General features: G+C 41.0%; 1 protein-coding gene across 1 annotated transcript in view; it reads left to right on the forward strand.

Annotated features, from left to right (window-relative positions):
* Positions 1-2,379: 2,379 nt before the first annotated feature.
* The window catches only part of GABRB3 (gamma-aminobutyric acid type A receptor subunit beta3), a 114,176-nt gene continuing 89,326 nt past the window's right edge, over positions 2,380-27,229 (forward strand). Inside the window, exons 1-3 of the mRNA XM_068182673.1 lie at positions 2,380-2,584; positions 2,759-2,850; positions 3,013-3,080. Coding sequence (XP_068038774.1) covers positions 2,505-2,584; positions 2,759-2,850; positions 3,013-3,080 — 240 coding nt within the window. The 5' untranslated portion in view covers positions 2,380-2,504. The remainder of the gene's footprint in view (positions 2,585-2,758; positions 2,851-3,012; positions 3,081-27,229) is intronic.

A 27,229-nucleotide genomic window follows, 5' to 3' on the forward strand; every position in this document is an offset into this window, starting at 1 on the left:
CTTCCCTGCAGAAAAAAATCCACAGTGCTACTTTCACTGCAAGTGCCATGTCACAGAGAAGTCAAGTTGATTTTTACCTTTCATGAAATTCATTGATTGTTTATAGTTTTTAACATCTTTCGGTTACTGCTAAGCCTAATTGAACCCAGAGTCCCAAGGAACAAATGCTCCATAACCCACTAAATACTTCCATGTTCCATCAGCTCCAGCCTAGATTATCTTTATGCTGTTCCCAAGTAAATGGTTGCTCTGTAAGATCAAGAAGACAAATACTTAAATGAAGTGTGATAAAATATGACAGACTCTACAGCACCGTTGATTCATTCCTACCTCAGATGTGTTTCCAAAGTACCAGGATAGCACATTAATCAGAAATAGTGCTCTCTAACTTTTTTTATTTCTGTTATAAAACTGACAATCTATTTAGGAAAAGTTATTAGTGTTTAAATGTGCTTTTAAACCACGTTAAACTCTTCATAAGAAATATTTTCTTTGGTGTTAATACTTTCTTTCAGAATTTAGGGGGACAGAATTGAATTAGTACCCTTTCCTACATTTGATCCCTCTGAAGTCTTTAAAAGAACTGGTCTTCAATATCACCCATCAATAGCATTAAAAAAAAACCATCAGGACTCAGGGCCTTAAAATTACTTACATAGTTACTTATTATTTGACTTTTTATTTTTGAGCCCTTGAGTCATGTATGCTTCATGCCATAATTCTCAAGCTTTCATCATAAGCCTAATAAGGTTTTTAAATAAATGCTAAGATTTTCACTTACTTTATAAGCATAGTAATTAAGGCACTATTAAAAATCCAAATATTAAACATGAAATCACAAGATTTGGCAACACTCATTTTCTCTTACTCTTACATTTTTCAGCATTACCTACAGAGCTTGATAATGTTTTTAAAACTGAGCCTGCTCCTTCTTTTATTTGGATCTCTGTTATTAACTGTAACTGCCACAAGGTCAGGACAATGGATTGCATTTGTCTTTCTTTTCAATAATTTGCTGAAGAGAGAGGAAAAGCTGTCCATGTTTTCTCACCTGTACATAACAGCACAGCATTACTCAATGTCCATCTTTTTCATAGCAGTTTCTATAAGGGAAGAGAATGTGTGGAAGGTAAAAAGAGGTGTTAAGAGAAAAAGTGCAAAAGAAAGATAAAGCTTTTCTTCCTTGGCTACTGAAATGCTGTGCTTTGTCATGGACCAGTGGCCATTGATTGCAATGTAACCAGAATCAGAAGCTGGCCAAGCTTGTCTGTACTTTCATAGAGCATGGTGAAGAGCTCCAGTGGTGAGGACCTGCCTCTGCAACCAAAGCCAATATACCTAAGTCAACATTCTTCTGTTTCCATGCCAATAAGTCCTGCTGAAAGGACTAATTAGTATGGAAGAAGATTAAAAATAATAAGAACAGTGCTGTCTTCACCCAACCAATGTTTTATACAAAGTCGAGAGTATCCAGAAGCTCACAGGCAACAACTATCACCCTACATCTCTGGTACCAGTACCATTTCCCTTCATTACTGTCCCGTACGACAAGCCTGGCTACACACGTTTTGAACCCAGCAGAGCTTCTGCCTGGCAAAGCACATCCATCTCGGTCAGTGCAGTTGGCACCCTCGCAGGCACGGCTAAAGGGAACCTCAGGCCCGGCACCCGTACATGCACACCACATCCCTGGCCGTGGCAGAGACGGCTTCAGGCCCTTGCAAGTCAAGGCAGGACTCCCAGGTCATCTCCTTCTCCCGCCCCAGCGGCTCACCCCGAGCACCGCTCCCAGGATGCGTCACAGGGCAGGTGGGCACAGTCCCCCAAACCAGAGCGGCAGGCCGAGGGTCAGGGGCGGACAGAGGCACGGCGTCGGGCAGTCCCTCCTCACCCGGCTCCAGGGGGGACCCTGCGGGCTGCCCTAGCCCCACAGTCCCGCCCCTACCCCGGGGAGACGGAACCGGCTGCGGGGAGACCCCGCGGGGGCTGCCGGTGCCCATCGCCGACTCGGTGCGGGTACCGCGGGGCCGGTGCCGTGCAGAGGTCGGGCGCGCCCCGAGGCGGTGCCCGGGGAGCCGCCGCCCCTCGCTGCCGGTCCCGGCCACGCCAACCCCGCTCCCCCGCCGCCCCAGCTCGGGCTCTCCGCCCGGAGGGACGGCGGCGCCCTCCCTCCGTCCCCTCCCCTCCCGGCTGGCGGGAAGGCGGCAGGGCGGGCGGCGGCGGGCGGAGGGGAGGCGGCTGGCCGGGCTCCGGCGGAGGGCAGCTTCCTCCGGGGCTCGGCGGCGTCCGGCCGCGGGGCGAGCGCAGCCGGGTGCGCGGGCGGCTCCCGCGGGCCGGGTGGTGGTGCTGGGGCAGGGGGTGGGGGATTTTTTTTTTTGGGGGGGGAGGGCGAGGTGGGGGGAGAACGGGGACTGTCGCCTCCTCCTCTTCCTCAGCGGCAGCCGGGGCAGCCGGATCGCGGCGGCGGCTGCTGCTGCTGCGCGAAGGGAGCGTGGAGCGGAGGGATGTGGGGCTTTGGGGGAGGCAGGATCTTCGGGATCTTCTCTGCTCCCGTCCTGGTGGCCGTGGTCTGCTGCGCCCAGAGGTAGGAGCCAGCGTGCCCCGGCGGCGGCGGCGCGGGATGCGTTTCTCCAGGGGAACAAGCTGATGCGCTCCCCCCGCCCTCCCCCTCCCGCCCCGCTCCCGCCGTCGCCCCCGGCCCCCCGCACCCCGGCTTCTGCCTCTCCCGCCCGACACCCCCGTCTCTTTCTCCCCGCAGTGTGAACGATCCCGGCAACATGTCCTTCGTGAAAGAAACTGTGGATAAATTGTTGAAGGGCTACGACATCCGTCTCCGGCCGGATTTCGGAGGTGAGTCGCCCTGCCCGGGCTTGCCGCCCGGCGATCTCTCCCTCTCCCGCAGCTGTCCCCGGTGCTGCCGCCGCTCCCGCACGGCGGGTCCGGCCACCGCGCCCGCGCTGCCGCGGCACCTCTCGCCGCCGGGTACAGGTCTGGTCTGCTTGCTGTTTGCAGGTCCGCCCGTCTGCGTGGGGATGAACATCGACATCGCCAGCATCGACATGGTTTCCGAAGTCAACATGGTGAGTAGCGGGCGAGCCCGGCCGGCGCCGGGGCTGTCGCCCGGGTCACGGCCGCCCGTTCCCCGTCTCTCGTTTCTCACGAAGTCGCTGCTGTCTCGGCGGGCGGTGGCGGGGCTGCGCGGCGCTCCAAGCGCTGCCCTCTTCGCTTGCAAACTTTATTTCCCTGGAGACTCGCTTTCCTCCTTCCCCCCTCCTCTCTGCCGGCGGCCGTCTCCCGCGAGTGTGCCGGGCCGCTGGTTTGCACCAACCCGCCCGTAGCCCCGGGCGGCCGGAGCTCGCTGGGGCTCCCGGCACCTGCCGCGGCCTCGCAGCCGGCGGGATGCGGGATGCGGGATGCGGGATGCGGGATGCGGGATGCGGGATGCGGGATGCGGGATGCGGGATGCGGGATGCGGGGCGGGCTGGCGGCGGCCGGCGGGCTTGCCGGGGCCGGCGATGGAGGGCCGCGGCTATCGGCATCTCCCTGCTTCCTGCGCGGTTCAGGGCAAAAAACGCGAACAACCCAGCTCGTCTTTGGGTGAAGTCTGACGTGTGCGAGTGCTTTAAGGCTTGTTGAGCATCCAGAGCCGGCGCGGTTGTGAATGGACTTGGGAGGAATAGTCTAGTCTTGTCTCGGAAAGTGATGTTGTGCGGGGCTTTCGTGTTTACCGATGGACAGGGAGGTGTTCAGTGCTTTTCTGCGTTTTGGTCCTCTCGTCTGTATAGCTTGATGATTCAAGGTTAGAAGCTACAATTTCTGTTTCTTGTCCTAATCCTAAATCTGAGGTGGATTTTTCATGTTCCTCAGCAAGTTACTCCTTCTCTGTGTGCCTCAGGTTTTTTTTCCTTGTATTCTTCCTTTTGCAAACCTCGTGTTTCAGAAAGACCAGTCAGTCTGCAATGCTGTAGTTACATTTATGGCATTAAAGATAATACGTATACGTTTGGAAGCTGAGCTCTGTTGTAGTACATATGATGCTAACACTGCACTCCCTCTCCTCCAATGCACTGTTGCAGTGTTACATGCTGGCGTATCTTGGATCCCTGTATTTTCATTAATCCTGCCACTACTTTCACCCCCTCTACTTGAAATTCTGAGAGAGAAACTTTTGCTCTACTCCTCATCTTCTAAAAATGTTTTTGACAGAGATACAGTTACCTGTGTGCAGTTAAAAGTGTCACCAATGCCAGCCTTTCTACTCATTCAGGAGGGAAAAAAATGAGATAGTTTTTACAAGAGTTTGTCTTAGGCTTCATGCAGATTCAGGAAACTGCAGAGACACCTCATGTATTTGACAGGCTTTTCTGAACCTGTAGAATTTCTTCTCAAGTGAAAAAAATGGGAACTGAATGAAAGCTTCTCTCTGAGGTGTAATTGAAAAATCTGACTTCACTATCCCCACTGCCACCTTCCCCACCTCTGGATATGTTCTAGTCTTAGGGAAGCATTACATGACTCATTAAATTAACATATAACACTGTGTATGTGAAGTGCAGAGAGACAATAAATATCAGTGAAAGGCATACTGAGATTGGAAAGAAAATGAGGGGATGTATGCTGCTTTTTGTGCTTTTTTTTTTCCTTTTTTTTTTTTTTCCCTAGCTGCAGGAGAGCCTGTTAGGTTTAAATAACAACTTGTCCAACCCACTGTAGCAGGGGTATATAAAAAAAGTAAGTAATTACACTGCTTCTTATGCTAGGCTGGGTAATCAGATCCTCAGTGACATGGGAACTCCTCAAGAAAATGGTCAGTTTGTCCCCAGACAGTGTGGTAGTGTACCAAGGGCTTAGTTTTCCAGCTGCCCCAGGAGTCAGTGCCCACTCTTGCCCATTAATTGCCAGAGCAGCTGCAGAGAAGTGGCAGCCTTTTCCTCTACCCTCTCATGGAGCAATGCAAAATCTGAAAAACATCAATACAGATCTTGTAACAGAAAGAAATAATGTGTTTCTGAAGCAAGTTGCTAGAGCACTTTGCTAATAAAAGCTGTAGTAGTTTACTTCAGGAAAAATGAGCAGGAAGGGCTTCTGATTGATGAACACCTTGCTACAACCAGAATTTCAGCTAAGCTTGTCTCACCTGCTTGGAAAAGAAGTCATCTTTGACTAGGCACAGCTATGTTCACGTACTACCTGAGCTGGTTACTTCTACTTGTTTTATGTAACTTTTTACTCGACTGCAAGAATTCTTGAGTATATAACAACGAACAGTGAATAAGGATGAAGAGAAGGAGCTTTTCAAGATTACTCAAGTATTTATTCTAAGTAGTAATTTGGACAGGAAAAAAAAGGCCCAGTTAGTTTGAAGAACTGAGGCATAGATGTTGAACTTCATTCTGATTGCCAACTAAACTTTTAAACTTTGGCATATTCTTTCATTTAATTCCAAACAGATATTGTGAGTGTTGACCTTTAGCCTCATCAGCTATTGAAATGTGTTACAAGAATTTCTCTGTGTGAACTGTAGTAGTGTGGATATTAATTCCTTTGATTTAAATCTAGACATTGGTGTAACCTTTTATAAATTAGCTTGTTAAAATTCATCTCTGTATTAAAAATAAAATAACCAGAGATTTACCATTCTTCAATTTTATGGACATAAATAAAATGTTATTACAGCAAGTTTTATTATGCTACTTCCTAGGCAGCCTGTAATAATTGCTTTCAGTGACATGATGACAATTCTTTTTAACAGGAATTACAGCTTGTATCATGCTCTTTTCTATTAATAATCAAACTATAGGCTTATATATGATATATTCCTCTATGAATCTTTATTCACTAGCTATTTATTAAGCTTTCCAGCATTTTAAAATTTTATTTGTGCAGTTTTAGTCTTTCTGTTGAAAATCTTTAGAGTCCTTTGCCTATACATCCAGGGTACCTGTAGATATTTTTTAGAATAGACTTACTGATAGCCATGTACATCTTCCTTGGATTACATGAAACAATGAACATTTTTCTTTATTTTTGATGCTGAAATGCTAAGCTGGATCAGGAGGACAGATGCAAGTAACAGAATTGCAGACCATCAACTTGTTTTACCGAAAAGTTGTAAATAAGCAGTTTCTATTTGATTTAACAACATCTTGAAAATATTGAGTAGCATTACTGAAGTTGTAAACATGTATGTTATAAAAATCACATTATTAGATATTTTTACATCAAGTTACATATATATGGTAGCAAGGGGGAATTAATGAAGTTGCATATAAGAAGTGCATTGCTCAGGGAAGGGCTGCAGTTGTTAATTACCTGCACCTATGTCTATATGTCGGTGTGCTTTACTCCCCTGCTTAACCTGTACATTCTTTTCCATAATTATTTTCCTGTTTCACAAATGATAGGTATAACTGGATACTTAAGCACCCACCTATTTTTGTGCCTACCACCAATAATTGCATTTAAAACCACTATGAATTGGTCAGAAATATAAATCTCCAAACAAAATACTGATCAATAATAACAACAGATGTAATAATGAGAATATACTGTAAGTCATCTTACAAATAAAGAGTATGGAAGATTACTGTTTCAATAATTTAGCCATAAAATTTATCATTTTTCATGATTCAGGTTGATTGTATTTTGGTTTTGCTGTGTTTTTAGGTGTTTTGCTCACATGACATGAATTGAAAAAGAAATAGTTCTTGTGCTTTTACTAGTATGTCAGCCTATTTCCATTCAGACAAGTGATCACAATTTGCAATTTTTTTCATAGTCTGATTCTTCTTGAATGCTTGGTCTGTGAATCAAATGTGTTAGTTCCAAGCATTCAATTTTCAAGCATCCAAATACTTTTGTACCTTAGGAAGTTAAACAATCAATGCTTTGAATCTGCAAATAACCCTCTCTTTAAAGTCATTATTATAGCTGGAATAGTAAAGTACTGTATTTTCATTTTACTATAATTTTAGAATGTGTTTCATAGTTTATGGGAAATAATGCTGTAAAGTGGATGGAGAAAACAAAGGGATTAGTGCAAAAATGAACCTTTCTTCTTAGAGATAATGTGCAGAGAATAGGAAATGGGCTACTGCTTTCAGAAGTGCTGTCTGCCTTGTCTTTTTTTATAGAGAGGACTTCAGAGTTGTCCATCTAGGGTTTCTCAAAGGCTCTAATTTTGATAAAATTAAGCCAACAAAACCCAGGAGGCATCATTTGCTATATAGTTGTCCTGCTGTTTTGAGAATACTGTAGTCAGTAAATTAGTTTGACATAAAGTCAGACCTTAAAACAAATGAGTTGTTGTTTCTGAAAAAGATGTCATATATTCTAGGCTGTCACTCTAAAAAAGATGTAATCTCTTCTATGCTAACACTGTAATTTTTATTTTTATGCACGTGCCTTTATAAAACTGCAAGTATGCATATGGACATCATTGGGTGCCTGCTGATTTTTAAAGCAATTTTGACATCTTTCTGACAAGCTGTTTTAGTTGCTGCCCTAAGGTTGACTGGAGGTACTACTCATTGAGACTAAATAGAGTCTATTTTCCTTGACAGAGATACACAAATAATTTTTTTTAGGTGAATTAATACATACTTCACCTGAAGTACTGAGGGTGCAGAACATCATGCTTTTGTTAATGAAATCTGTCACATCTTAATTTATATGATAAAAAATTTGGTGGATTCCATTTATGTAAATTGAGATTTATAGCATTAGATGTCTAAGTGAGAGCTGGATTGCTAAACTCTACAAGTGCAGTTCATGGAGATCTAGAACAGAATGTGGATGCTTGGGCAAAGGTGTCTACTGTCAGTTTGGTTTCACAGTCTCATACTTCTCCTCCTGTTTCCAGTCCAGGTTGGTGCAGATCTCCTGCAAATCCTCTGCCATGTCTCCGTGCCCAGGTTTTAGACACAGCACCAGCTCCTGAAATTTTAACCACTGAGTCTTGTTCTTGTCAATACAGGTGATGCAATCAAGAGAGCTTAAAATAAAAAAGGCAATGTAATAGTGCTTCTTAGATATTTTAGGTGCCTCAAGGTATTTTGTTTGGACTCCAGCTGCCTCTCTAGAACTTGAGTGAACCTGCATAGATCTTTTGCAGTACCTGCCAGCTCTGTGCAGGGTCCTGCATAGTCCAGGCATCCAAAATGGCACCAGACACCTTTGCTTAGGTAACTGAATTGTTCCTTAGATGTACAGCCAGAGCTTATCCTCCAGGCTCCCTCTGGAACCAGAAGAAGGAGATAGTGAATAGTTTGCAACAGATATCTTAGATGTCGGAGTGGTTGTTATTTTTAAAATGGAAGGATTAATATTTCTGGGAGGTGTCCTTGTTTCCTGAATGGCTATTGGGAGAGCCAAGGCAACTCGGTTAATTTTTGAGTACACACAGTAAAATGTAACCCGTGTTTCCTACCGAAAATGTAGCTTATATTTCCTGCCATAAACAGATATTTCCTAAATATTTTGCAGGCAGAATCTTGATATTACCTCCTGCAGGAAATCATAACCAAGTTTTGACATACTTCACTTTGAATATGCAGATGGAGAAATCAAAGGAGTTGTTCTGATACAACGGTTACATAATCACATTGCGAACACAAGTTTTCTAGCTAGAAGAAGATTCATGTGTGCAGTGCCTATTACTAGTTCACAAATCACAGGAGTATAAAATAGGATATGTAAATTTATAATCGGATTTTTCTTTTATGTATTTCATAATTTTATGTATTTAGGGAGAATAGGAGTTCATCCTATGATAGAAAGACCACATAGATTATTCTTACATACATACATGTATTTGATAGATAATATGGGGTGGGACGGCGGGGGAAGGAAGCAGAAAGAAGTAGTGCTCAAGCAGGGAAGGATCTCCTGAAGCCAGCATAACCCTGCAAAGTGCTGTCACTGTGCTGGTGATGAAACAGCATCCATCCACTACAAGAGGGGCACAGCAACAGGCACTGATCCTGGAGGATAGTCTATTGTACAGGTCACCTGCTCTCTAGTTACCAGCTGGCCACAAGATCATCCATCCTCTGCCTTTTCTCCATCTGTTTTTCTTCCTCAGTACAGTACCCATGAACTCCCCCAGCCTGCCTCACCTTCTCTCTCTCTCCATCTCTGTCATGGTTCATAGTTCTTATTGACAGAGAGAGAGAAAGAAGTGCTTGTAGCAGACGGTGTGATAGGGAAATGACTCCTGTTTGTCCAGGGGAATTGATGACAGGCTTCTGCTTATCCTCAGTGGAAAGCAGCTACCCTGAAGGGGAAGGAATACCTGCTCATGCAGAGACAGGGAGGTAGTTAATGTTGCTGGGAGGTGCCAATAGACTATTTAAAAACCAACTCCAGCTGCCAGTGTTGAATCATCCAGACTTGGATGATGAAATAGATCTGATCTGTGATGACATCAATCTGGAATAATTGCAAGTATTCTGTGGACAAAAAGGGATTCAAAATTATGTTTGCAAATTAGAGGAATAGCCCAAATAAAGAAGGAGCAGGCATCAAGTGCTGCGTTATATAAGGAATGATGAATCCAATATTTAAAATTATAAAAGATTTGGCTAAGCAGTAGGACACTAAAAAAAGGTCTTACTAGACCAGAATTTAAAGCAAGTGAAAAAGTCACAGGTGCAGTATAATTGAAAAAAGGCACATCTTACCTTGGGGTACATAAATAGAAGTGCCATTCACAAGACACAGGGTTTGCTTTGTCATTAGTTAAGCCTGAGAAGGAATGCTGTGTCCAGTGTTTCCTCACTGGCTTTCAGGGAGATGAAAAAAAAAAACAGGAGGTATAAGGAACAGAAAAAAAGTGTTTTTAATTAAAATAATTACAAAACAGGACATATGCAGTGACATTGAAGTAAATGGGTTTGTTTAACACTGAAAGATAGGATGGGGAGAAGAAATAAAAGTTCCCAATAATAGGATGCTGGCAGCGAGAGAATGATGATCAGTTGCTCTTTAGAATCAATTGAATTAAGACCTGAAGAAATTAGGGAATTGATTTCAAATTGGTTTTCATCTAGCTACATTGTTTGTAGCATCTCCTTTTTTTCAGGTTTTCAAGAAGGGATTAGTTAAATACCTCTTGCAGTGGTGTTGCTCTTGCCTTTGTAGAGGCTGTTCTAGCTGAGGCTTTGAGGCATTCTCCAGCACTCTATTTCTGTGAATCTCTGCTCTGATTTAATAATTATTTCTGTCAGCACTCACAAGTGTGTCTTGGTGTGGTTTTAGCTGCTCCTGCTGGTATCATGCTGATGCCTCAGAAGATGAGTAGCTTCCCATAGGACGTTTGGAATAAATGCCAGTGCCATAAGTATATGCCTTGCCAGCTGAGATGTCATTAGTCACCAACACTGTATATAAATCTTTATAGTGTTCTCAGTACCTTTGCATCGATTGCACCAGATGTCACATGTATGTTCTTTCAAATATACATAGTAATCACTGAAAAAAGGTATGAAGCTACAAGGTCAGGATTTCTGAGCATGTAATCATTATATATTTTTACTTCTGCTGAAAGACTTTTATCATGCCCAGGTAATGAAGAAGTACACTAATCTAAGTTAACAAGAATGGAAAATTGACAGAAACCTTATGAATTTTTACCTGTTCTATACCTAGCAATTTTTTTTCACTCCCTTGAAGACAGAAAGAAAAAGAGATAAAGGAGAGAGGGATATTTATATGAAGAACTTTGTAAGTGCACTGAATTTTTATTTAGATAGTTTAATGTCTGTAGTGATACAGAAAGCTTAGCAATTTGGTGAAGGCATGGCAGGCAATGCCATGCTTGGCAGCAGACAACAGATAAACATAGAATCTTCCATGACACAACTGCCACAATGGTCCTCAGAGCCAAATGTCCTGACTCTGCTGCTTGCTGATGGGGGATGCTTTGGGAGGAGACCCATAAACACGTGTTACTACTTCTCTAGGTTACTTTTAGAATCTCCAATGATTTGTAACTTGAAGAGAGTACCTCTTGCTTAGGTGTCACCCGAGCACTGGGATGACTTAGTAACAATTCACTTTTCCCCACAGTTTTCCTCTTAATAAAGATATGATTATATAAACAATTTAAACTTGGGTAGTATCAAGTGCAATCCATCAATACTGAAGGATCATAAAAAACTTTCAGTTGAAGAGGTGGAATAATATTAAGCTACCATTAAGGGTTTTTGCTTATCCAGGACAAAATTTCTTTTCTTCTCCCCTGTGACATGGAGTCATAAAAAAATAGCTGGAAGAAGAATAATTTCAAAGTGATGGTTTATTTAATATTAGTAATTGAATGTCACAGTTCCTCATAACTACAGATATTGCAAGGGAAAAAAAATCCCCAAGTCTGGGCATGTCTAATTCATTATTCACTATTACAGATTTGAACTGATAACTTTGGCAAAATAATTTGTTCTCTCAGCAGTTAGGAGCTGGTTACAGGTGGCTGTGATAATGTAATCTGCAATATGAATGTAATATTGCACGCAGCAGAGAGGGAAGATAAAACAGCTGTGCTGGGAGGTCTGCAGTTACACTGGATAATTGGCAGTTCAATAGCAGTTAATGACTTTTTTCTTAATACTAATATGAATGTTGAATTTTCATTAGTTCATGGGTATGTCTCCATGGCACAATACAGCACTCTGCAGAGATGCCAGAGGTACCTCTGGTGCAGCTAGTAGAATTTCTGGACGCTGTGAAGTTATGTCAACATGGAGCTCTGTACAGAGTGGCTGTACCTGTGGGAGTTAGGTCTCTGAATAAGACTTGTCTCACAAGCTTTAAATAGGTTATCTGGTGTATGACCAGAATCCAGTCAGAGCTGATCATCAGAGTGCCCTTTAACAGAGAGAAGCACTTCCATAGGGCAGTATTTTTTGTTCTATAACAGGTATTTAAGATAAGGATGACTGGCCCTCCTGAAGTATCAATCTGGAGGTACTAATAGGGCAATGGGATGGAGAAGACAATGAGAGGAGTTGACTGACTTAGGATAGATGGTTTTTTTTCAATTAATGTTGGAATGAATTCCACCTGTTGCTCCTTCTTAACCTGCCTTTTTGAAGATAATTAGAAGACAGCCCTGAGCTGGTACACAGCTGAGCTTTGGTGGACTTAAGTAGTATTAGCCAGCAGGTCAATGTACTGCCTGTGAATTCCGTGCACAGTGTGAACTGCTGAGGATTTTTCATGTAGATTTTGTGTGAATTCTGAAACAAAATACATGTAGGACAGAGATGATAGCCTTTGAAAGTAAGCTCAAATCCATGTGATTAAAAATAGGTCATCCCTTGTTCTTTGAACTGAGATACAAGATAGCCCCACTGTCTTACTCTGCTGGCCTGTTAACCCTAAAGTGACTTGAAAAGAAGAGCTTCATTCCCCTATGTCTTGTTCACATGAGGGATACTTTAAGGTTTCCCATTCTGGTTGTTACCCATCATGGCTTTAGCATGTGAGCTCATTGCTTTGCTGCAATGTCCAAGGTTGAGCTGTAATCCAAACAGGTGCACCTGAGCTCAGCTGGGCAGGCTCTTTCATGCTTCTGGACTGGGCTGAAGCACCATCAAAAATCTGAGGGCTTTGCCTTCCAGGAGCTGCACTTGGCTGTGCAGGGAATCAGAGCGCCTGCCACATTTTTCAGTCGGGAAACAGTTCAGGAAGAGTAAGAAATAGAATATTCCAGATTTAGAAGCCTAAAATATAAACTAATTTTCCTACTTTATCAAATGTTATTTTGTAAACAGATGACCATTTTTCTTGGTGTTTTCCGATGACCATTTTCGCTGGTGATTTCTTATGCTACTGTGCTTTTTAGAATGCACTGAAAGTTTGAAGTTGAAAATACTACATGATACAAAATTGCATTTAAATTCTCAATATTACTGGGTAATGCAGTAAGTCTTGTTGTTAAAGATACAAAGGATTTATTTAAGCTTTTTTTTCATAATATAACACATTGACATGTCTTTTTTTTTTCTCTGCAGCAGAAGTGATTTGCTTTAGCTTCTGACCTCCTAGGCTATTTAGGTAGGAATCCTATGTTATTCATTTGGACTTTCTAAGCATTTTCCCATCACATATGATAGGTTTTTATTTGGATAACAAAAATATCTCCCAAACCAACTGGAACTTTACATAGGAAGAGGTCTTCAGGATTTGCAGAACAGTATATATGACCCTTAGTTTTGGTTTTGAGCCACAAACGATGGCACTGCTAAATTTAAGAGTTGTGGTGCTGCTGATAATCTGTGGAATGTCAGTACTTACATGCTTGAGCACAGCACCTGTGCTCAGTCATGCACTAGTATGTCAGTCACTAGCATGGATTTGTCTCAGCAGTTTCCCAGGTTTGATACTCTCTAGAGTCAGCACATGCCAGCTCCACTGCTAGTAGGCAGCTTGGATGCAGCTAGTTGTGCTGTGAAATAATCTAGATAGAAACAAATTGTGCTGTGCAACGCTTGTCCTTCAGACAAGGGAACTCCTTGGCTCGCTTCATTTGTTAGGTTTGAGCTTTCCAGAAAGCGCAATCCGTCGCATCCTGGTGGGGTTGTGTGGCCATCATTTCTAGTGGGAGAGCTGTGGCTCTGCAGAGGGCCATGCAGCTGACCTGATTGGCAGATCTGTATTAGGAGACAGCTCATTGTAGAGCTCAATCAGCTTGTAGATCATTCATTGTGCCTTGTTTCCTTCCATTCTCTGTACACTGACTGTGGCTTAAGCCAAATGCTCATCTTTTACCTTTCTGGCAGTAAGTGGCATGAATGCCACCTGCATTGGTGTCAGAGCTGTCCGCTCTTTTTTTTTTAACTCTTTGAGAAAATAGATGGACAGATATTCTCTGCATGTTGGGAAGCTGCAGACTTGTTTATGAGGGGTGAACTCTGTCTCTTGGTCTTGCTTGGCTTCATGCCCCTTGCCAGCAACTCCATGCAGTTCAAATGCTGCATGTTGACCAGCATGACTGAGAAGAAGGATGTGGTAGGTGAGAGACGGCCACCGAAGAAGAGAAGAAGGAGCTTGAGGTGGAGCACAGGACAGCTACACTGGGCAGTTTACATGCACTTAAATTCAGAGGAGAGGTTGTTCAGTGTAGATAGAGACGGGTCTATAGGTGAAGGAGTTCCAGTGTTCGTACTTTGTGAAAACAAGCTAAAGAAAGTACCAGAGTCCCATAAGCAGCCTTTGTTAGGTACCTAGAACGTAGGTGCAAATTGCACAGATGAGATGGACTGGATTTCACTTCAACCTTATGTGACAGAGAAAGCAGGTTGTCCTTGGGCAGTAAGGGCTTATGGAATGTGTTGAGAAGTAGTTAGCAGTAGCTGTGTTTGTGTGATGAACGAGAGGTGATTAAGAGAAATCAATTTTAAGGAGGAAATATCTCATTTCCTTTTAATCAAAAATGGTGTCTCCTTTGGCATTTCATTTTTTTTTCTTTTTTGTTCCCAGAAAAAATGGCAGAGCTAGCTGGGGAACAACTTAGCTATTTTAAAAATGCTGATTATCTGCCTGCAATTCTTTTTATAAACCATCCCCCTTAAATGAACAGGAAAAAAAAAAGAGGAATAAAAAGATGGGCAGTGAATTAGCAAATGCATTTAAGGTAGCTGATCAGCTTATCTTTCCAGTAGACCCGCTTTAGTCACATGCTCATATATTATTAACCTGACTGCATCAAGGCTGATGCTGTATGTCTTTCCCAGCATACCCATTTATGTGACGTTGGGTGCCTTTTGAACTGGATGCCAGTGCTGTAATTTGGAAAGGGAAGACGGAAGTTTGCATAATGTAATCTTGTTATCCATTAGTATAATAGTCTTTATTGGTTTTATAAATATCTTTGTAATACCATCATGAGTGATCTGGAAGATGGGATACTTTCCAAGCTGGTATTCTATGATTTCATGATCTTTACATTAAAAAGAAAACCTTCTGACCACCTAAGAAGATCCCTTTTGTGTAGCCTTCCTCAAGGAGTCATCAAGCCCTAATGCTTGTGGTGTTATGCTTTTCTTTCATTAGTCACATCTATAAGGATCTCACTTACAGTCTTGCATTATCTTCCTGTAAGTTACTTAGAGACACACATGTATAGCATCATTTAGTAACCTGCTGGCACAAGGATTTCTTAAATGCAAGGTGGCTTAAATGAAAAAAGAATTACTCTAGTGAGATATGAGTATATCCATTAATTTGACTGCTGGTGCTCACTGAGCAGCCGTCTTTAACACAGAAGTCACAGTCGTTTACTGCTACTTTTCCCTACAAGTCCCTGAATGATTTTTGTTAATAGCTTGAGCAAGTGACCAAATCTCATGAGACTCCTGTATGAATCTTTTGCAATTTTTCTTTCTCATCCCTCTTGACTCTTGATTATTCACATCTTTTGTGCTGGAAAGCAGGAGGCTGGGTTTTTCTCATCATTATTTTTGTAGTCCTTTTCCTAGGATATGCAGTCTCAAAAAAAAAAAAACCCAAAAAAACAAAAAACAAAAAACAAAAACACCAAAAAAAACCCTCAAAAAAACCAAAATATCATGTTGTGGGGAATACCAGATCCATCCATCTCCCTGAAAACACTGCTGAATGAAGCTAAATACAAACATTGCTTGCTACTTTCTGACACACAATTAGCTGGCTCTCCTGAGCTTGATACTGCAAAATATGGTAATAAATGAGTTTTAAAATTCTTTGCACTTCTATATGCTGTTTGTTTTTAGCATTTACAGAGTAATATTGAATGTCATCTGTACCCTATTGTGTGTGGTATTGTTGAATCCTATGTCTCTTTATATATTCATGTTATTGCGGTGCCCTTCATGATCATAAAACAAGAGCAAACCTGAAATAAAATGTTATGATGAATCTATACTTAATGGCAGATCACTTTGGAGGTATTCGATTAAAACATGGCAATAATGCAGTAACAGTGCTGAAAATTCAGAAGATGGATTTAGTTAATTGATTCTAGAGGACACAAAATTAAACACTGCCTCTCAAAAATGAGTGATAAATCTTCCGATACATGGAAATAATGGGTATGAAGAATTGACTAGATGTAATGTTGATGAAGGCAATCAAAGGATGAAAGTGTCAGGGTTACTTTTCAATCTGTCATTGAATTGTGGTCATCTATCACTGCAACTAGATTTTGCCCTAGCTCTTACTGTCACCACTAGTATATTTCCATCTTCTTCTCCCTGTTGTCCCTTGTCAAGCCTTCATGTCTGTTATTCTCTGGTCATTTGTAGTCAGAAGTAGTATTTTTTCACCAGTTTGTGCAGCATAACCAACCCCGTGCCAGTGAGGCTGTTTCATATTCTTCAAGATGCCCTTGCCTACTGCCAGCGCCCCAGCCTCAGTGCTCCATGCTCAGCCTCAAGTCCTTTACCATGTTGCCTTTTCTGCTGGTGTAGCAGAGCTGTCAGTAATTTTTTTTTTTAATGGCATGCTAATTTCTTTGAAAAAAGAAAGTGCTTGTTTTTAATGATACCGTTATACAATGTCTTACCTGTTTATTTATTTTGACTTTTGACTTGAATAGCAGATATTTGTGCTGTATAAAGAAATAGAAGAAGGGTTGTATTTTTAAAAAGTTTGCTGTACCAGACCTTTGCAAAAAAATCCTCCAGTATACTCCTACCTGTGCTTTTGCTGCATTGAGCCATACCATAGCTGTGACTGTTTCTAATGGCATTAGAGAATGCAAGGAAGGAAGGTGGGAGGGAATTGTTCGATGTTTGGATTACTGTATGATCACAGTGGAGTGAAAGTTCAATTTTATTTGGTTATCATCGCTCAGCGGGGACAGGGTATGTTGATTGTTTTGCAAAAAACCCATTGGTGAACAGGCAGGCACTCAGAAGAAGCTGTAGTCTCCATGTCATCAAAATCATGTGTCCAGTAATCCTCCAAGACAGTTATTGATTGACTGAAAAAACTCCAGAGGAGACTAGTTTAGCATATTATGTCATATCAGACTTCTGAGGAACACATTGTCTTTTCCTTTCCAGGGCAAATACTGTGTCAAATTTGGCTGTTACATGCAGTGGTGCAATTCCAGTGGTCAAAGAGAAGAGGTTTTGGCCCATCTTGTGCTGTCTGTCTGACAGAATGGCAGAAGAAAATCCATCCAGCGCTAATGCTGGTATCCCGACCATCAGTTATCCCATTGTGTCATCGCAGGATGGCAATAAAGCTACACACTTGCAGATCTTCACACCAAAAGTGGAATTTTTAAGTATTTAGGTATCATCACCCGAATTTTTAGGTGCTTTGGAGGGCAAGAAATGGCCATGTTTTCAATTCTGTGTATAATCCCTGAAAAACTAGGACTCCAGCATTGTGAGTATTGGAGTGTGTGCTAAAAGCAGCAGCAGAATTGTATGTAGTTACAAAACTGAATTCCAAAAACACTTCAAATCTTAATTTCTTTGAATTTTTTTTTCAGACATTACCTGGGTTGATTGTCCCCTTGGTATGTACAAATTTTATGTCTCATCATGCCCACTCCTTTTCTTTTTTCTTTTTTTTTTTTTTTTAAAGCAAAAGCAGCAAAATATGTAACAGAGCTGGGTCTGTGTTCAGTTCAACGTCTTCATACAGATGTGAACCATATCACTCCTCAGGTTTGCAAGAATATTGGCTGGAGCTCTCAAATGATGATGTGTTTCTAAAACCTGCCCTTTTGCATTAATTACTCTCCAGCTAATCTTTGTTGTTGTTAATAGAGGGTTCTCTTTAGTGGCCAATAACAATAATGCCAGCTGGGCCTCCTGCCAATACCTTTCTAGTATTGTTATGTAAGTTTTATGCGTGAAAAGGGGATTTTTTAATCAAGAGGTCTAGGAAATAGCCTTTTCTGGGGTCTAGGTGTTGGATGTTGTCTCAGTACAAGAGACTAAATAAGAAACTTAGGATTCTCTTTGGGCATGTTGTTGAAAATACCTCCCTGGAGCTAATACTCTCTTTCTGTCTGGGTGAGATACAGAAAAGAGCTTGTCAGGCTGAGCAGAAAACAGAATTTGTGTGCAATGGGCTCTGTCTGACACTTAGAGGACTTGTCTTTCTTATTTCTGTAGTCCTTACTGTGCTGCAGTTCATGCTGAGAGCTGGCTCAGCCTGGCTACCTTGGGATCAGAGGAAAAAGAAGGTGTTTTGAGACAACTTCTCCCATTTTTCCCTTGAGCTGTTCTATCTGATGGAGATGAAAATATTTTCTTAATTCTTTTCAAGCTAAACTCCCAGTGAAAAATACAAAAACTAAATAAAAAATTTTATTATATCAACCAATAGGTCCAACACCATTTCTTCCCTTTGTTTTCCCTTCACAGGAATAAACAAGCCAGAGTATTAAACATGATAAAAGGGGCAGGCATTTTTTATTTTTTAAATTATTCAATAATTTTCAGAGGCTTGGTGTCATTTAGAGTAAGTACACATCCTAAAGAAATTTTTAAAGACTGTACAGTTCAACAGTTACTGCTAGACCATGAAGAAATATCCCCAAGAACTGAATTTCCCTGAGCTGCTTTTATGTTTGTGTGTGTCTGTGTTTCTTCTGCTGCCCTACCATGACGCTCGACTTCCAGAAAAAAATGTAGTGGGGGGATGTGTACGGACATTGCTACCATTAGATTACTTCACAACAGATTTTGGAAAACATTCCTGAGTACTCTAACTCCAACCAGCCCTACTAGTAAATTCTTGGAGCCCTCACATATGATTTTGGCCCCTGCCAGCTGTTACTCTCTTTCCAGGCTTTCCAGGCACTGCTCAGGAGTCTGCAAGTGCCAGAGCTGCTTCTGACACGCAGCTAACATACAGACATCCCATTTTGGAGAGTGAGATACTATAAAAGTGAGGACTTGAGATGCTCATGCCAGAGTATATGTTTAATATTCTAGTCATGTTTAATCCACTAGTACAGAGATAGCTATAGAGTCTCTGAGAAATTTATCTACTGATCTGCAGGCCTAATAAATTCAGCTCTTTTTTTGGTACCAGAAGTACTGTCTGTACTGCATTTAACCTTATTAAGCATCCTCACTAAGCCATACGTGTTGAACTTTTAAATGGAGGTGAATTCTCAGCAGGAAATCAGAGCTGGTAAAAATTACCCGCAGTTTTCTGTGACAAAAGGCTCCTGTGATGTTTGCAGTTTAGCTTTTCCCAAATATTGTTTTTTCTGGAAAAAGTGCATGACTTCAGACTCAAGCCTCAGACCTCCAGCTGATGCTGCAGTGGCAAGTTTTCTCTGTTGGGTGCCATGGCCGGTTGTGTGATGCCATCACCTTGTTCTTTTCATCCTTGGCATCATTAGAGGGCTTTTGTGATGCAAATTTAGCTTCTGCTTTCCTTTATAGCACTCCAAAGAAATATTTCATATTCAGTATGTATAAGAAATGAGGGGAAAAATGTCAATAATTTGTAATTTGTTTGGTGTATACTCAAATTAGGTGGTGATTTTTTTTTTTTTATGCCATGTAGAATTATTGTGGAGGCTTTTTGTTAACAAAAGTGGGAAATTGTCTATTTTGGAATCAAATCAGTGGAAAAGGAAGCCAAGAGACATTGCCATTCTTAGCAGCAATCTGTAAGATTTCCATTAAAAATGCCTTCTTGGCACTGAGCTACCTGTGTGCTCTGCAGGAGGACCTCACAGCGTCCAGAGAGTCTGTTTCTGCCCAAACGTGTCTTGGCTCTAGTGAAGAGTCTGACGAGTCGGATGTGGGTGAGGAATAGGTAGCTTACAAATCCAAGGCACAACACAGTCTGTAAGGAGATGGATTACCAGAATGTCATGTTAACTATGTGTTTCAAATAACTGGAAATCACTTTTCATTAATAGGTCTCAACGTTCCATCTAAAGGGGCTTAAAAGTCTTGCGCTGGGGGACAACAGACAAGAGAGGAAGCACGTCCCAGATCCTTCAGCTGACCAGTGAAACCTGTCTTTCTGAGGTCTGGTCCAATTTTTGGTGACAAAAGCTGGGACTGTTCAGCCCAGTAGATGAAGATCTGTGGAAGATTGGGTGGCCAATGTCCATATTAAATGCTGAGAGTTTGCTTCGTAGAAGTAGTTCTGGTTTGGTTCAGTGGGCATAATTCATAGTTGGTGCTCTAAGTATTCTTATGGAGAGCACCTCTGGCTTGGGCCCATCCAAGTTGTACAGAAAAGTTGTAGATCTCCCATCCCTGAAAGCATTGAAGGTCATAGTGGGTGGGGCTTTGACCAGCCTGGGACAGTGGAAGGTATCCCTGCCCATGGCTTTGGGGTTGGAACTAGGTGGTCTTTAAAGTCCCTTCCCACCCAGAACACTCTATTATTCCATGATTTTGTGACATGCTTCAGAACACGTTTGCAGCATGCACCAAGGTGTAGAAAGGGAGACCATGTGGCAGATGCACTTCAAAAGCATATTCCAAATCAGAACCACAGTGCTAGTATAGATAACTCAAAGCCATACTGGCTCCTGTTTTAGAATTAATTGTCATTTCATTTTGGGACACTGAAGCACATCTCCATCTGATGTGTTACTTATTCATGACTTAATTAGCAGCTAGTTTGAAGTGATACCTTCCTCTTTACTCTCATTTTTCGACTGTTTGTGAGTGGCAGTGGTAAACAGGTATAAGAATTGCTGTGTCAGTTCATACCAAATGTGTCTTAGCCCGGTATCATGTCTCTCACTGGGACTAGAGTCAGATGCTTAATGAATAACAAAAAAAAAAAACAAACAAACAAAAAAAAAACCCAACAAAAAAAAAAAAAAAAAAAAAAAAAAAAAAAAAAAAAAAAAAAAAAAAACAACTCTATTTCCATGACTTTGCTTCAGGAATATATGTGGTTGGAATTGGTTTCTTAATATTTAATCTAAAAGATATTAAAGTAAATTTTTCTGCTTATTTAGCCTATGTGCACCTACATAAAGGGAATATATATAAGTTTTGGCCACGTTTTTTCTTGTACATCATACTTTTCTACAACGTATTGAGGTAATGGTCATCATCATCACCGTCAGCTGCACTCATTAAATCCCCAGAGCTGCCCAGTGTTAACTACTGACAGTGCCATGAAATCTGCCCCTGTGCACATATACAGATTTTGGAAGTTTCTTAGTTTCACCAGCTGTTTCCTCTGAATGTCAGAAAACTTGCAGGTGCAAGCAGTATAAAGCAGTGTGTGTCTGTCAGTGGCTGTAACAGGGAAAAGCTGTAAACTCTCCCTTAAATTTCTGGACTTTCGAGTCCAGAATTTTGCAAGCAGCAGATCTTTTGCATTAATTTGCATTAGTCCTCAAAAATCTTTCTGAAGTAATGTTTGAATTATTCTACTGGGAATTCAGGAAGAGAAAATCCAAATGTCTTCGGGTATTCAGTCATGGATTAATAGAGACTACTTTTCCTGAAGTTCCTTTTGCTTACAATACCGAGTTCCACGGTATAAGGTAGTGTGTAATCCCTGAGATGAGAGTTTTTGATGACTTCAATGAACTTTAAAAAAAGAAACTGTAATACATTTTGAAAGAATTTAAAATCTGTATTTTTTTAACGCAGAATAGGAATTGAGAGCAGATGAGTTATTCTTCCTGGAACTCGTGACTCCTCCTTTCTAAAAAGATAAAGCTTCAGAACTAAGTCATTGTGAAATCTGGGACAGAAAATCCAATAGAGCTCAGGTTTAACTATTGCATCTCAGGGAGTGGACAATAATTTGTATTTGCTTCATAAAAAAGTGGAAAACGGGATTATTTTCCTGTAGTGAGGTCATACTTGAGGTATGGCACCTGAAGACAAACACACTTAATCAGGAGTTGGTGATGAGTCCCCCAGTGTCTCAGATTAGATATAATTTGTGCTTCCTACTACACACACAGACCTTTCACTGACACAGTCTTAATTTTTCAGTATGTACTTTCTCAGGTTCTTCACCTCACATCTTCTTTGCTGTTATCTACCGTGGAACCAGTGTAGAGTTTTCCAGATAAGTCAGTTGCTGTAGTCTCAGGTGTGCTGAAGAGCAGAAGGTGAACAGAAAGTGGGCAGACAAAGGGAGAAGGTAATCCTTGCTGCAGAGTGCTCAGAAATCCCTCCAGTGGTTTATTTCAAGTGGTCTTTTTCAGTTCAAAGACTTTTTTTGCCAAATGACCAAATGGTGCAAGAGAATGCACAAGTGCCTATACATTCTGCACCCTTCCTTAACGACAGCTATGAGTTTTTAGACTCCAGTGTGGATTCTTGCTGTGATCAGATAGGAGACAAACTCAGGGTGCCTTTTGTGGAATTAAGACTCTTAGTTTGGTGGGGTATGAAGAAAAGGCTCTGTAGAAGCCTTCTGAAAGAATTCTGGAGTTTAGGGCAGGAGTACACCAAGTAGTAGAATAAATATTATTATCATAATGCTGATTTCTTTCCCTATGTATTTCTAATTTAATATGAAACTGAATACTGAATAATATAATAGTGAAACATTTACAGAGATGTGGCAACAAAACATTGATTTTCTTCAATGACTTTTTTTCACGGTGTAGAGTCAATTACAATGCTATTGGAATCTAGTCATGGTGCTAAGCACTCCTAGCAAAGTAAAAGGGTGTGTGTGTAACAAAGCCGCCGTCTCTGTGCCTGCTGAATCTCTTTGGCACAAGTGGGAAACTAAAGATTTAAAATGGCTTTTGTTTACTTAATAGTATGTAGAAGCAATGGCACAGCTAACTCCAGGAATGCAGAAGTGGATTAAAGCCCGAGCTTTAAGGTTCTTTTGTCACTGTTATTTTAGACAGCACAGGTAAAACCAGTATTTCAGCATATGATGACCACTCCTGTGTTCTGTAATTTATTCCATGTCATGTTCTAGGAAGTCTCTGTTTGAAATAAATTTATTGCATAGATATGATTGGCCATTTATTTGATTATTTATTTTGTAGCTTTTTTTTTTCCAGAAAAGCATGCCTAAAAATTTGTCCTTCCCAATGAGATCCATATGCACCAGATACTTTCAGAGAAGTAAGCATCACATACCTATTAAATATTTCTCTGAGGGTTTATAGTTGCAATCAATTCTGACAGACTAGTCTCAAAAGATAGCATGTCAATACAGCCTATGAAGCAGGTCTTTAAGAGCCATTGTAAAGTTACATCCACTCAAAAAAGGTCTGCTGCTCTGAGGGTGTTGTTTCCTCTGTGAAGTTAGCTGAATGGCTGCGTGAAGTGTATGGCTGTCACTGTGGATAAGGCAGATGTGAAGGGTTGTTAAGCTATTTTATCTGATGAAGCCTAGGATGACAAGTGTAGCACTGAGACTGGGTGTGCCAGCCAGCAGTGTGAGCACAGTTATAACAGCATATCCTTAAAGACCCTGTAAACACTCAGGTTGAACTGAAACAGAGCCTGACTAAGAGAGTTGTTATATACCAGGATTGTAGAAGTCATTAACTGATGCATGCGTTGATTAGATTTTTAATTCCTAGGTAAGACCACAGGTAGCACAAAAACCACTGAAAGCCCTCAGCTCTCAGCACAGACTTAGAGCTGGGGCCATGCTGGGATAATTACGTGCTCCTTAAGATCCTGCTGTTCTGCTTACAGTCCAAGCTCAGGAAAGTAGGTCCAGGTATGTGCAGCGATGTGGTATTTTAGAAGCCATGTCATTGAATTAGAGTGATTGCTACTGGAGGAGCAAGACTGCTTTACAAATTGCTTTAAAATAGAGATTGGATCTCCTTGAATTTTATGCTTGATTGCCCATTTATTTTCACAACAGAATTATTTAATATGTTTTTTTACAATTTAACCACCACAGAAAGTACATATTTAATATCGTCAATAACTTGTGTAGGTACATATATATTATTAAATTATAGTAAAGAGGAAAGGAAATACTCCAGATGAAACTGAAAAGGCTTTCTTGAAGTTGCAGTATTTTCAGTGGTGTCTTCCAGTGATGCTGCTAGTAGCAAGCAACAAGCTGCCTTCTTGCCAGAACCTTCTGAATTGCTGCAGAAAGTTTTTTTCTTGTTCTTGGTGCTGACACATGACATACATCTCAGATGGTGGCCCGTGAGCACTGTCATGCACCCAATACAGATGACAAATTTGTTTCTTTGATGAGATCGTCCCATGACTCAAGATATGTGCCAGTACCTGCAATATCTCACTTCTGAAGTTAGTGCAGAAAACTGTGATGTTTTGTATCAATTGGGAATTTTATTTAAAGGTGCTTTATATCATCTCTTTTATGAAAATAGGATGGTATTCAACTGTGCTACATTTCAATAGTTTAGTTTAGATTCGGTGCACTAGAATAAAGTTATGGATGTAATTGATCACCCTCCATAAACTGCCCAGGTTTTCCTCAGGTTATTTTTTCATGGAAAATGTTGCGTTTTCTTCCTTTGCCTGCAGAATAATTTAGTGTGAGGGTGGTGTTGTTTAACTTTAAACTTTATTAGTTTTATCTATGCATAAAACAATCTATTTAAATTAATTGGAATGACAATTGCAAAACATGTCTTGGGACCAGTATTTCAGAAACATGCTGATTTTGGAAACATTTCACAGAGGAATACGATAAAATAGGCAGGCAAAAATCCCAGTTTTAAAAATACCTCTGCACTGGGTCCTGTGAACATATTAACATAAAAAATTATTTCTTATAATTTTGGGTATATCTTACTGATGCATTAGACTCCTAGTGCTATGTACAAGTAAGGGTACTAATAAATGTAAAAAATATTCATTTAATAGTGCATAGAAAAGCATGTCATTATTGATAACTTGTTGATTGCTTAATAGAACATTACTCATCTGGACTGTCATTTTATTTTCCTTTAAGATATCTCATAATATTAGAAATTAACACAGGCAAACTTTGGACATTTTACATAAATGTGTCCTGGCCTGTTGTCATTTAATTTTTCAAAATAACATTTTTTTGTACAGATCGTGCTTCTGCTTGAACAATTCATATGCATTTTTGTAGTGTCTGAACTGCTTCTCCTAGTAAGGTAGGCATTTGACTCCAAGGTAGAGTCCTGTGTTGCACTCAGTCTTCTGCAAGTCTTCCAGTTAATATTTTAGAGAGGTAAAATCATGGATAATACTATATTCTCAAAGAGAAGGAAGTAGTATCAACCAACACTAAATGTTGTATTGTTTCACTGAACTCTGTTTTTGTTCCTGTTCATTAAAAAAACAGTGTTTTAAAGAGTTTCCTTCTTTCAGACCTATAATGCTAACAAAAATAACTCCTGTTTCCATTACCACCTTGAGCATATTTTTCCTAGTACTTGGATAAAATTAGAGGATTAAAAAAATTATTTTGAATTTTTTCTTTTGCTAGAGTTGCTGAGTATTTCTTAATAATAAATTGGATAACTGCAAGCAAAATGTAGAGAAACAGTACAAAAAAAGAGCTTCTTTTCTTTCTGCAGTTGCATTATTATGTTTAACATTTTCAAAACCAGGTGTTGACCTACACTTATTAACATGTTACTGTTTAAACTCTAAAGTACACTTTTTCACTGGTTTTACTGCAGGGACTGATAAAAGCAGTAGCAATTCTAACATTCTCCCTTCTGGCAGTTATTTTAAATGGTCTTTTATACTTGGAGAGTTCATCATAAATTTCTAATGCTGGCGCCAACTAAGTTTGTTACAAGTTCTTGTACTGCAGTGACACATAGTGCATTTCATAGTGCAGCAGAGTGGCCACTGCAGGAAAAACCCTCTGAATAAGCTGTGAGTGACTTCCAAACTCCCAGAGCATCCCAGAGAGTCGCTGGAGGCTCTGGGTAGGTTCTCTGCTATGTTTACTAAAACCAATTTCTTTCATGTAGAGAACCTGCCTTGATTATAGTCATAAATTTCTAATCCCTTTTTTGTCATCTCTTAGAAGCGTGGATGATTTCTGACAAGAATTATTCATTTTGGCTTAAAAGTTTTTATCATGTTCTTGAGTGGGAATATGAGCAAATGCAGCTTCACCTTTTGGGAATAGAAGTGGTTTTAAAAGATAAACATGTCTTGCCATTTTTATTATTTTCTATATCACAAAGAAACAGAAAAGAAGAGTCAGGGATAAAAAATAAATTATTCTTCCCACAGTCCTAAATTTATTGCTCCACCAGAAGTCAGATAGAACTTGAAATACTTACTGTCCCCTCAGAGCCACTAGATTTAGTCAAATTGAGAATGTTTAACTCCCATGCATTTGAGAAGTCTCAGAAGGAACAGACTGCTCCAATGGTGTGAGTGACATGGGTGAGAGGAGGCAGTGAGGGGCTGCTCCCTCCTGGAGCCTTCCCTGAAGAATCACCATTTCCAGACCTGTGCTGCTCACCCCAGGTGATGGAATGTTGCAGCAGCTGTGGTGCTTTGATTCTTCTTCCCTCTTGCTGACAGGACAAACCTCTGTACCTGCTTCGAAGAGAGATTGCCAACTGCAAAGGGAAGGAAAAAATAAACATGGTGTATGCTCTGGGTCAGCTTTGCCAGTGTTCTGTGCTCTGCTGAAACATGCTCAGCCTCTGAAGGAGCACAGCCCCAGGGCCCACAGTTTGTAAATCTGGCTGCAGGATTTCCTTTCAGCTCATCCATTCAAAACCCCCTTGGAAGTGACAGCATTCTGGGCAGTCATGCTTTTTCTGCAGTCCTTTTGACTTGGTTCATCGTGGCACTGTGGCACAGTAATGCAGAAAGGATGGAGAACAAAGGGGAAGCCTTGCCAGGGTTGTTCAAACTGGTAATGATGTTTTAAGTCCTGGCTTCAGCACTACTGTGAGGCATGCTTGGGTCGGTGTTGGAATCCAGGACATCCCTCTGGCTGCCCTGGCTGTCTCAAGACCCTGGCAGGGGGCTCGGAGACCCTGGCACGAAGTCAAAAATGCCTGTGGCTTCAATTTTAGCCCATGGGAAAAACTGCCAACATTGTATGAGGAATGACAAGCCAAGGGTTTGAGTAGTGTGATAGTTGACTTAACACAGGGTGAAAAAGTAGAATTTTTGGGCTTTTTAGAATGGGGTTCAAGGGGACAAGATGGAGGGATTTGGGTGTGTCCTGACCGTCTTTTCCTCCTTCTTGTCCTCCATTTCTTGGTGTGATGGTGACACTTTTCTAATGGCTTAAGGTAGACACACTGTCTAACATAAATGATAGATATTGGCACATTATAGTAAACATAGTACACAGAGTTTTT

The sequence above is a fragment of the Anomalospiza imberbis genome, chromosome 2 (assembly GCF_031753505.1).
Source record: "Anomalospiza imberbis isolate Cuckoo-Finch-1a 21T00152 chromosome 2, ASM3175350v1, whole genome shotgun sequence".
Classification (NCBI taxonomy): Eukaryota; Metazoa; Chordata; class Aves; order Passeriformes; family Viduidae; genus Anomalospiza; species Anomalospiza imberbis.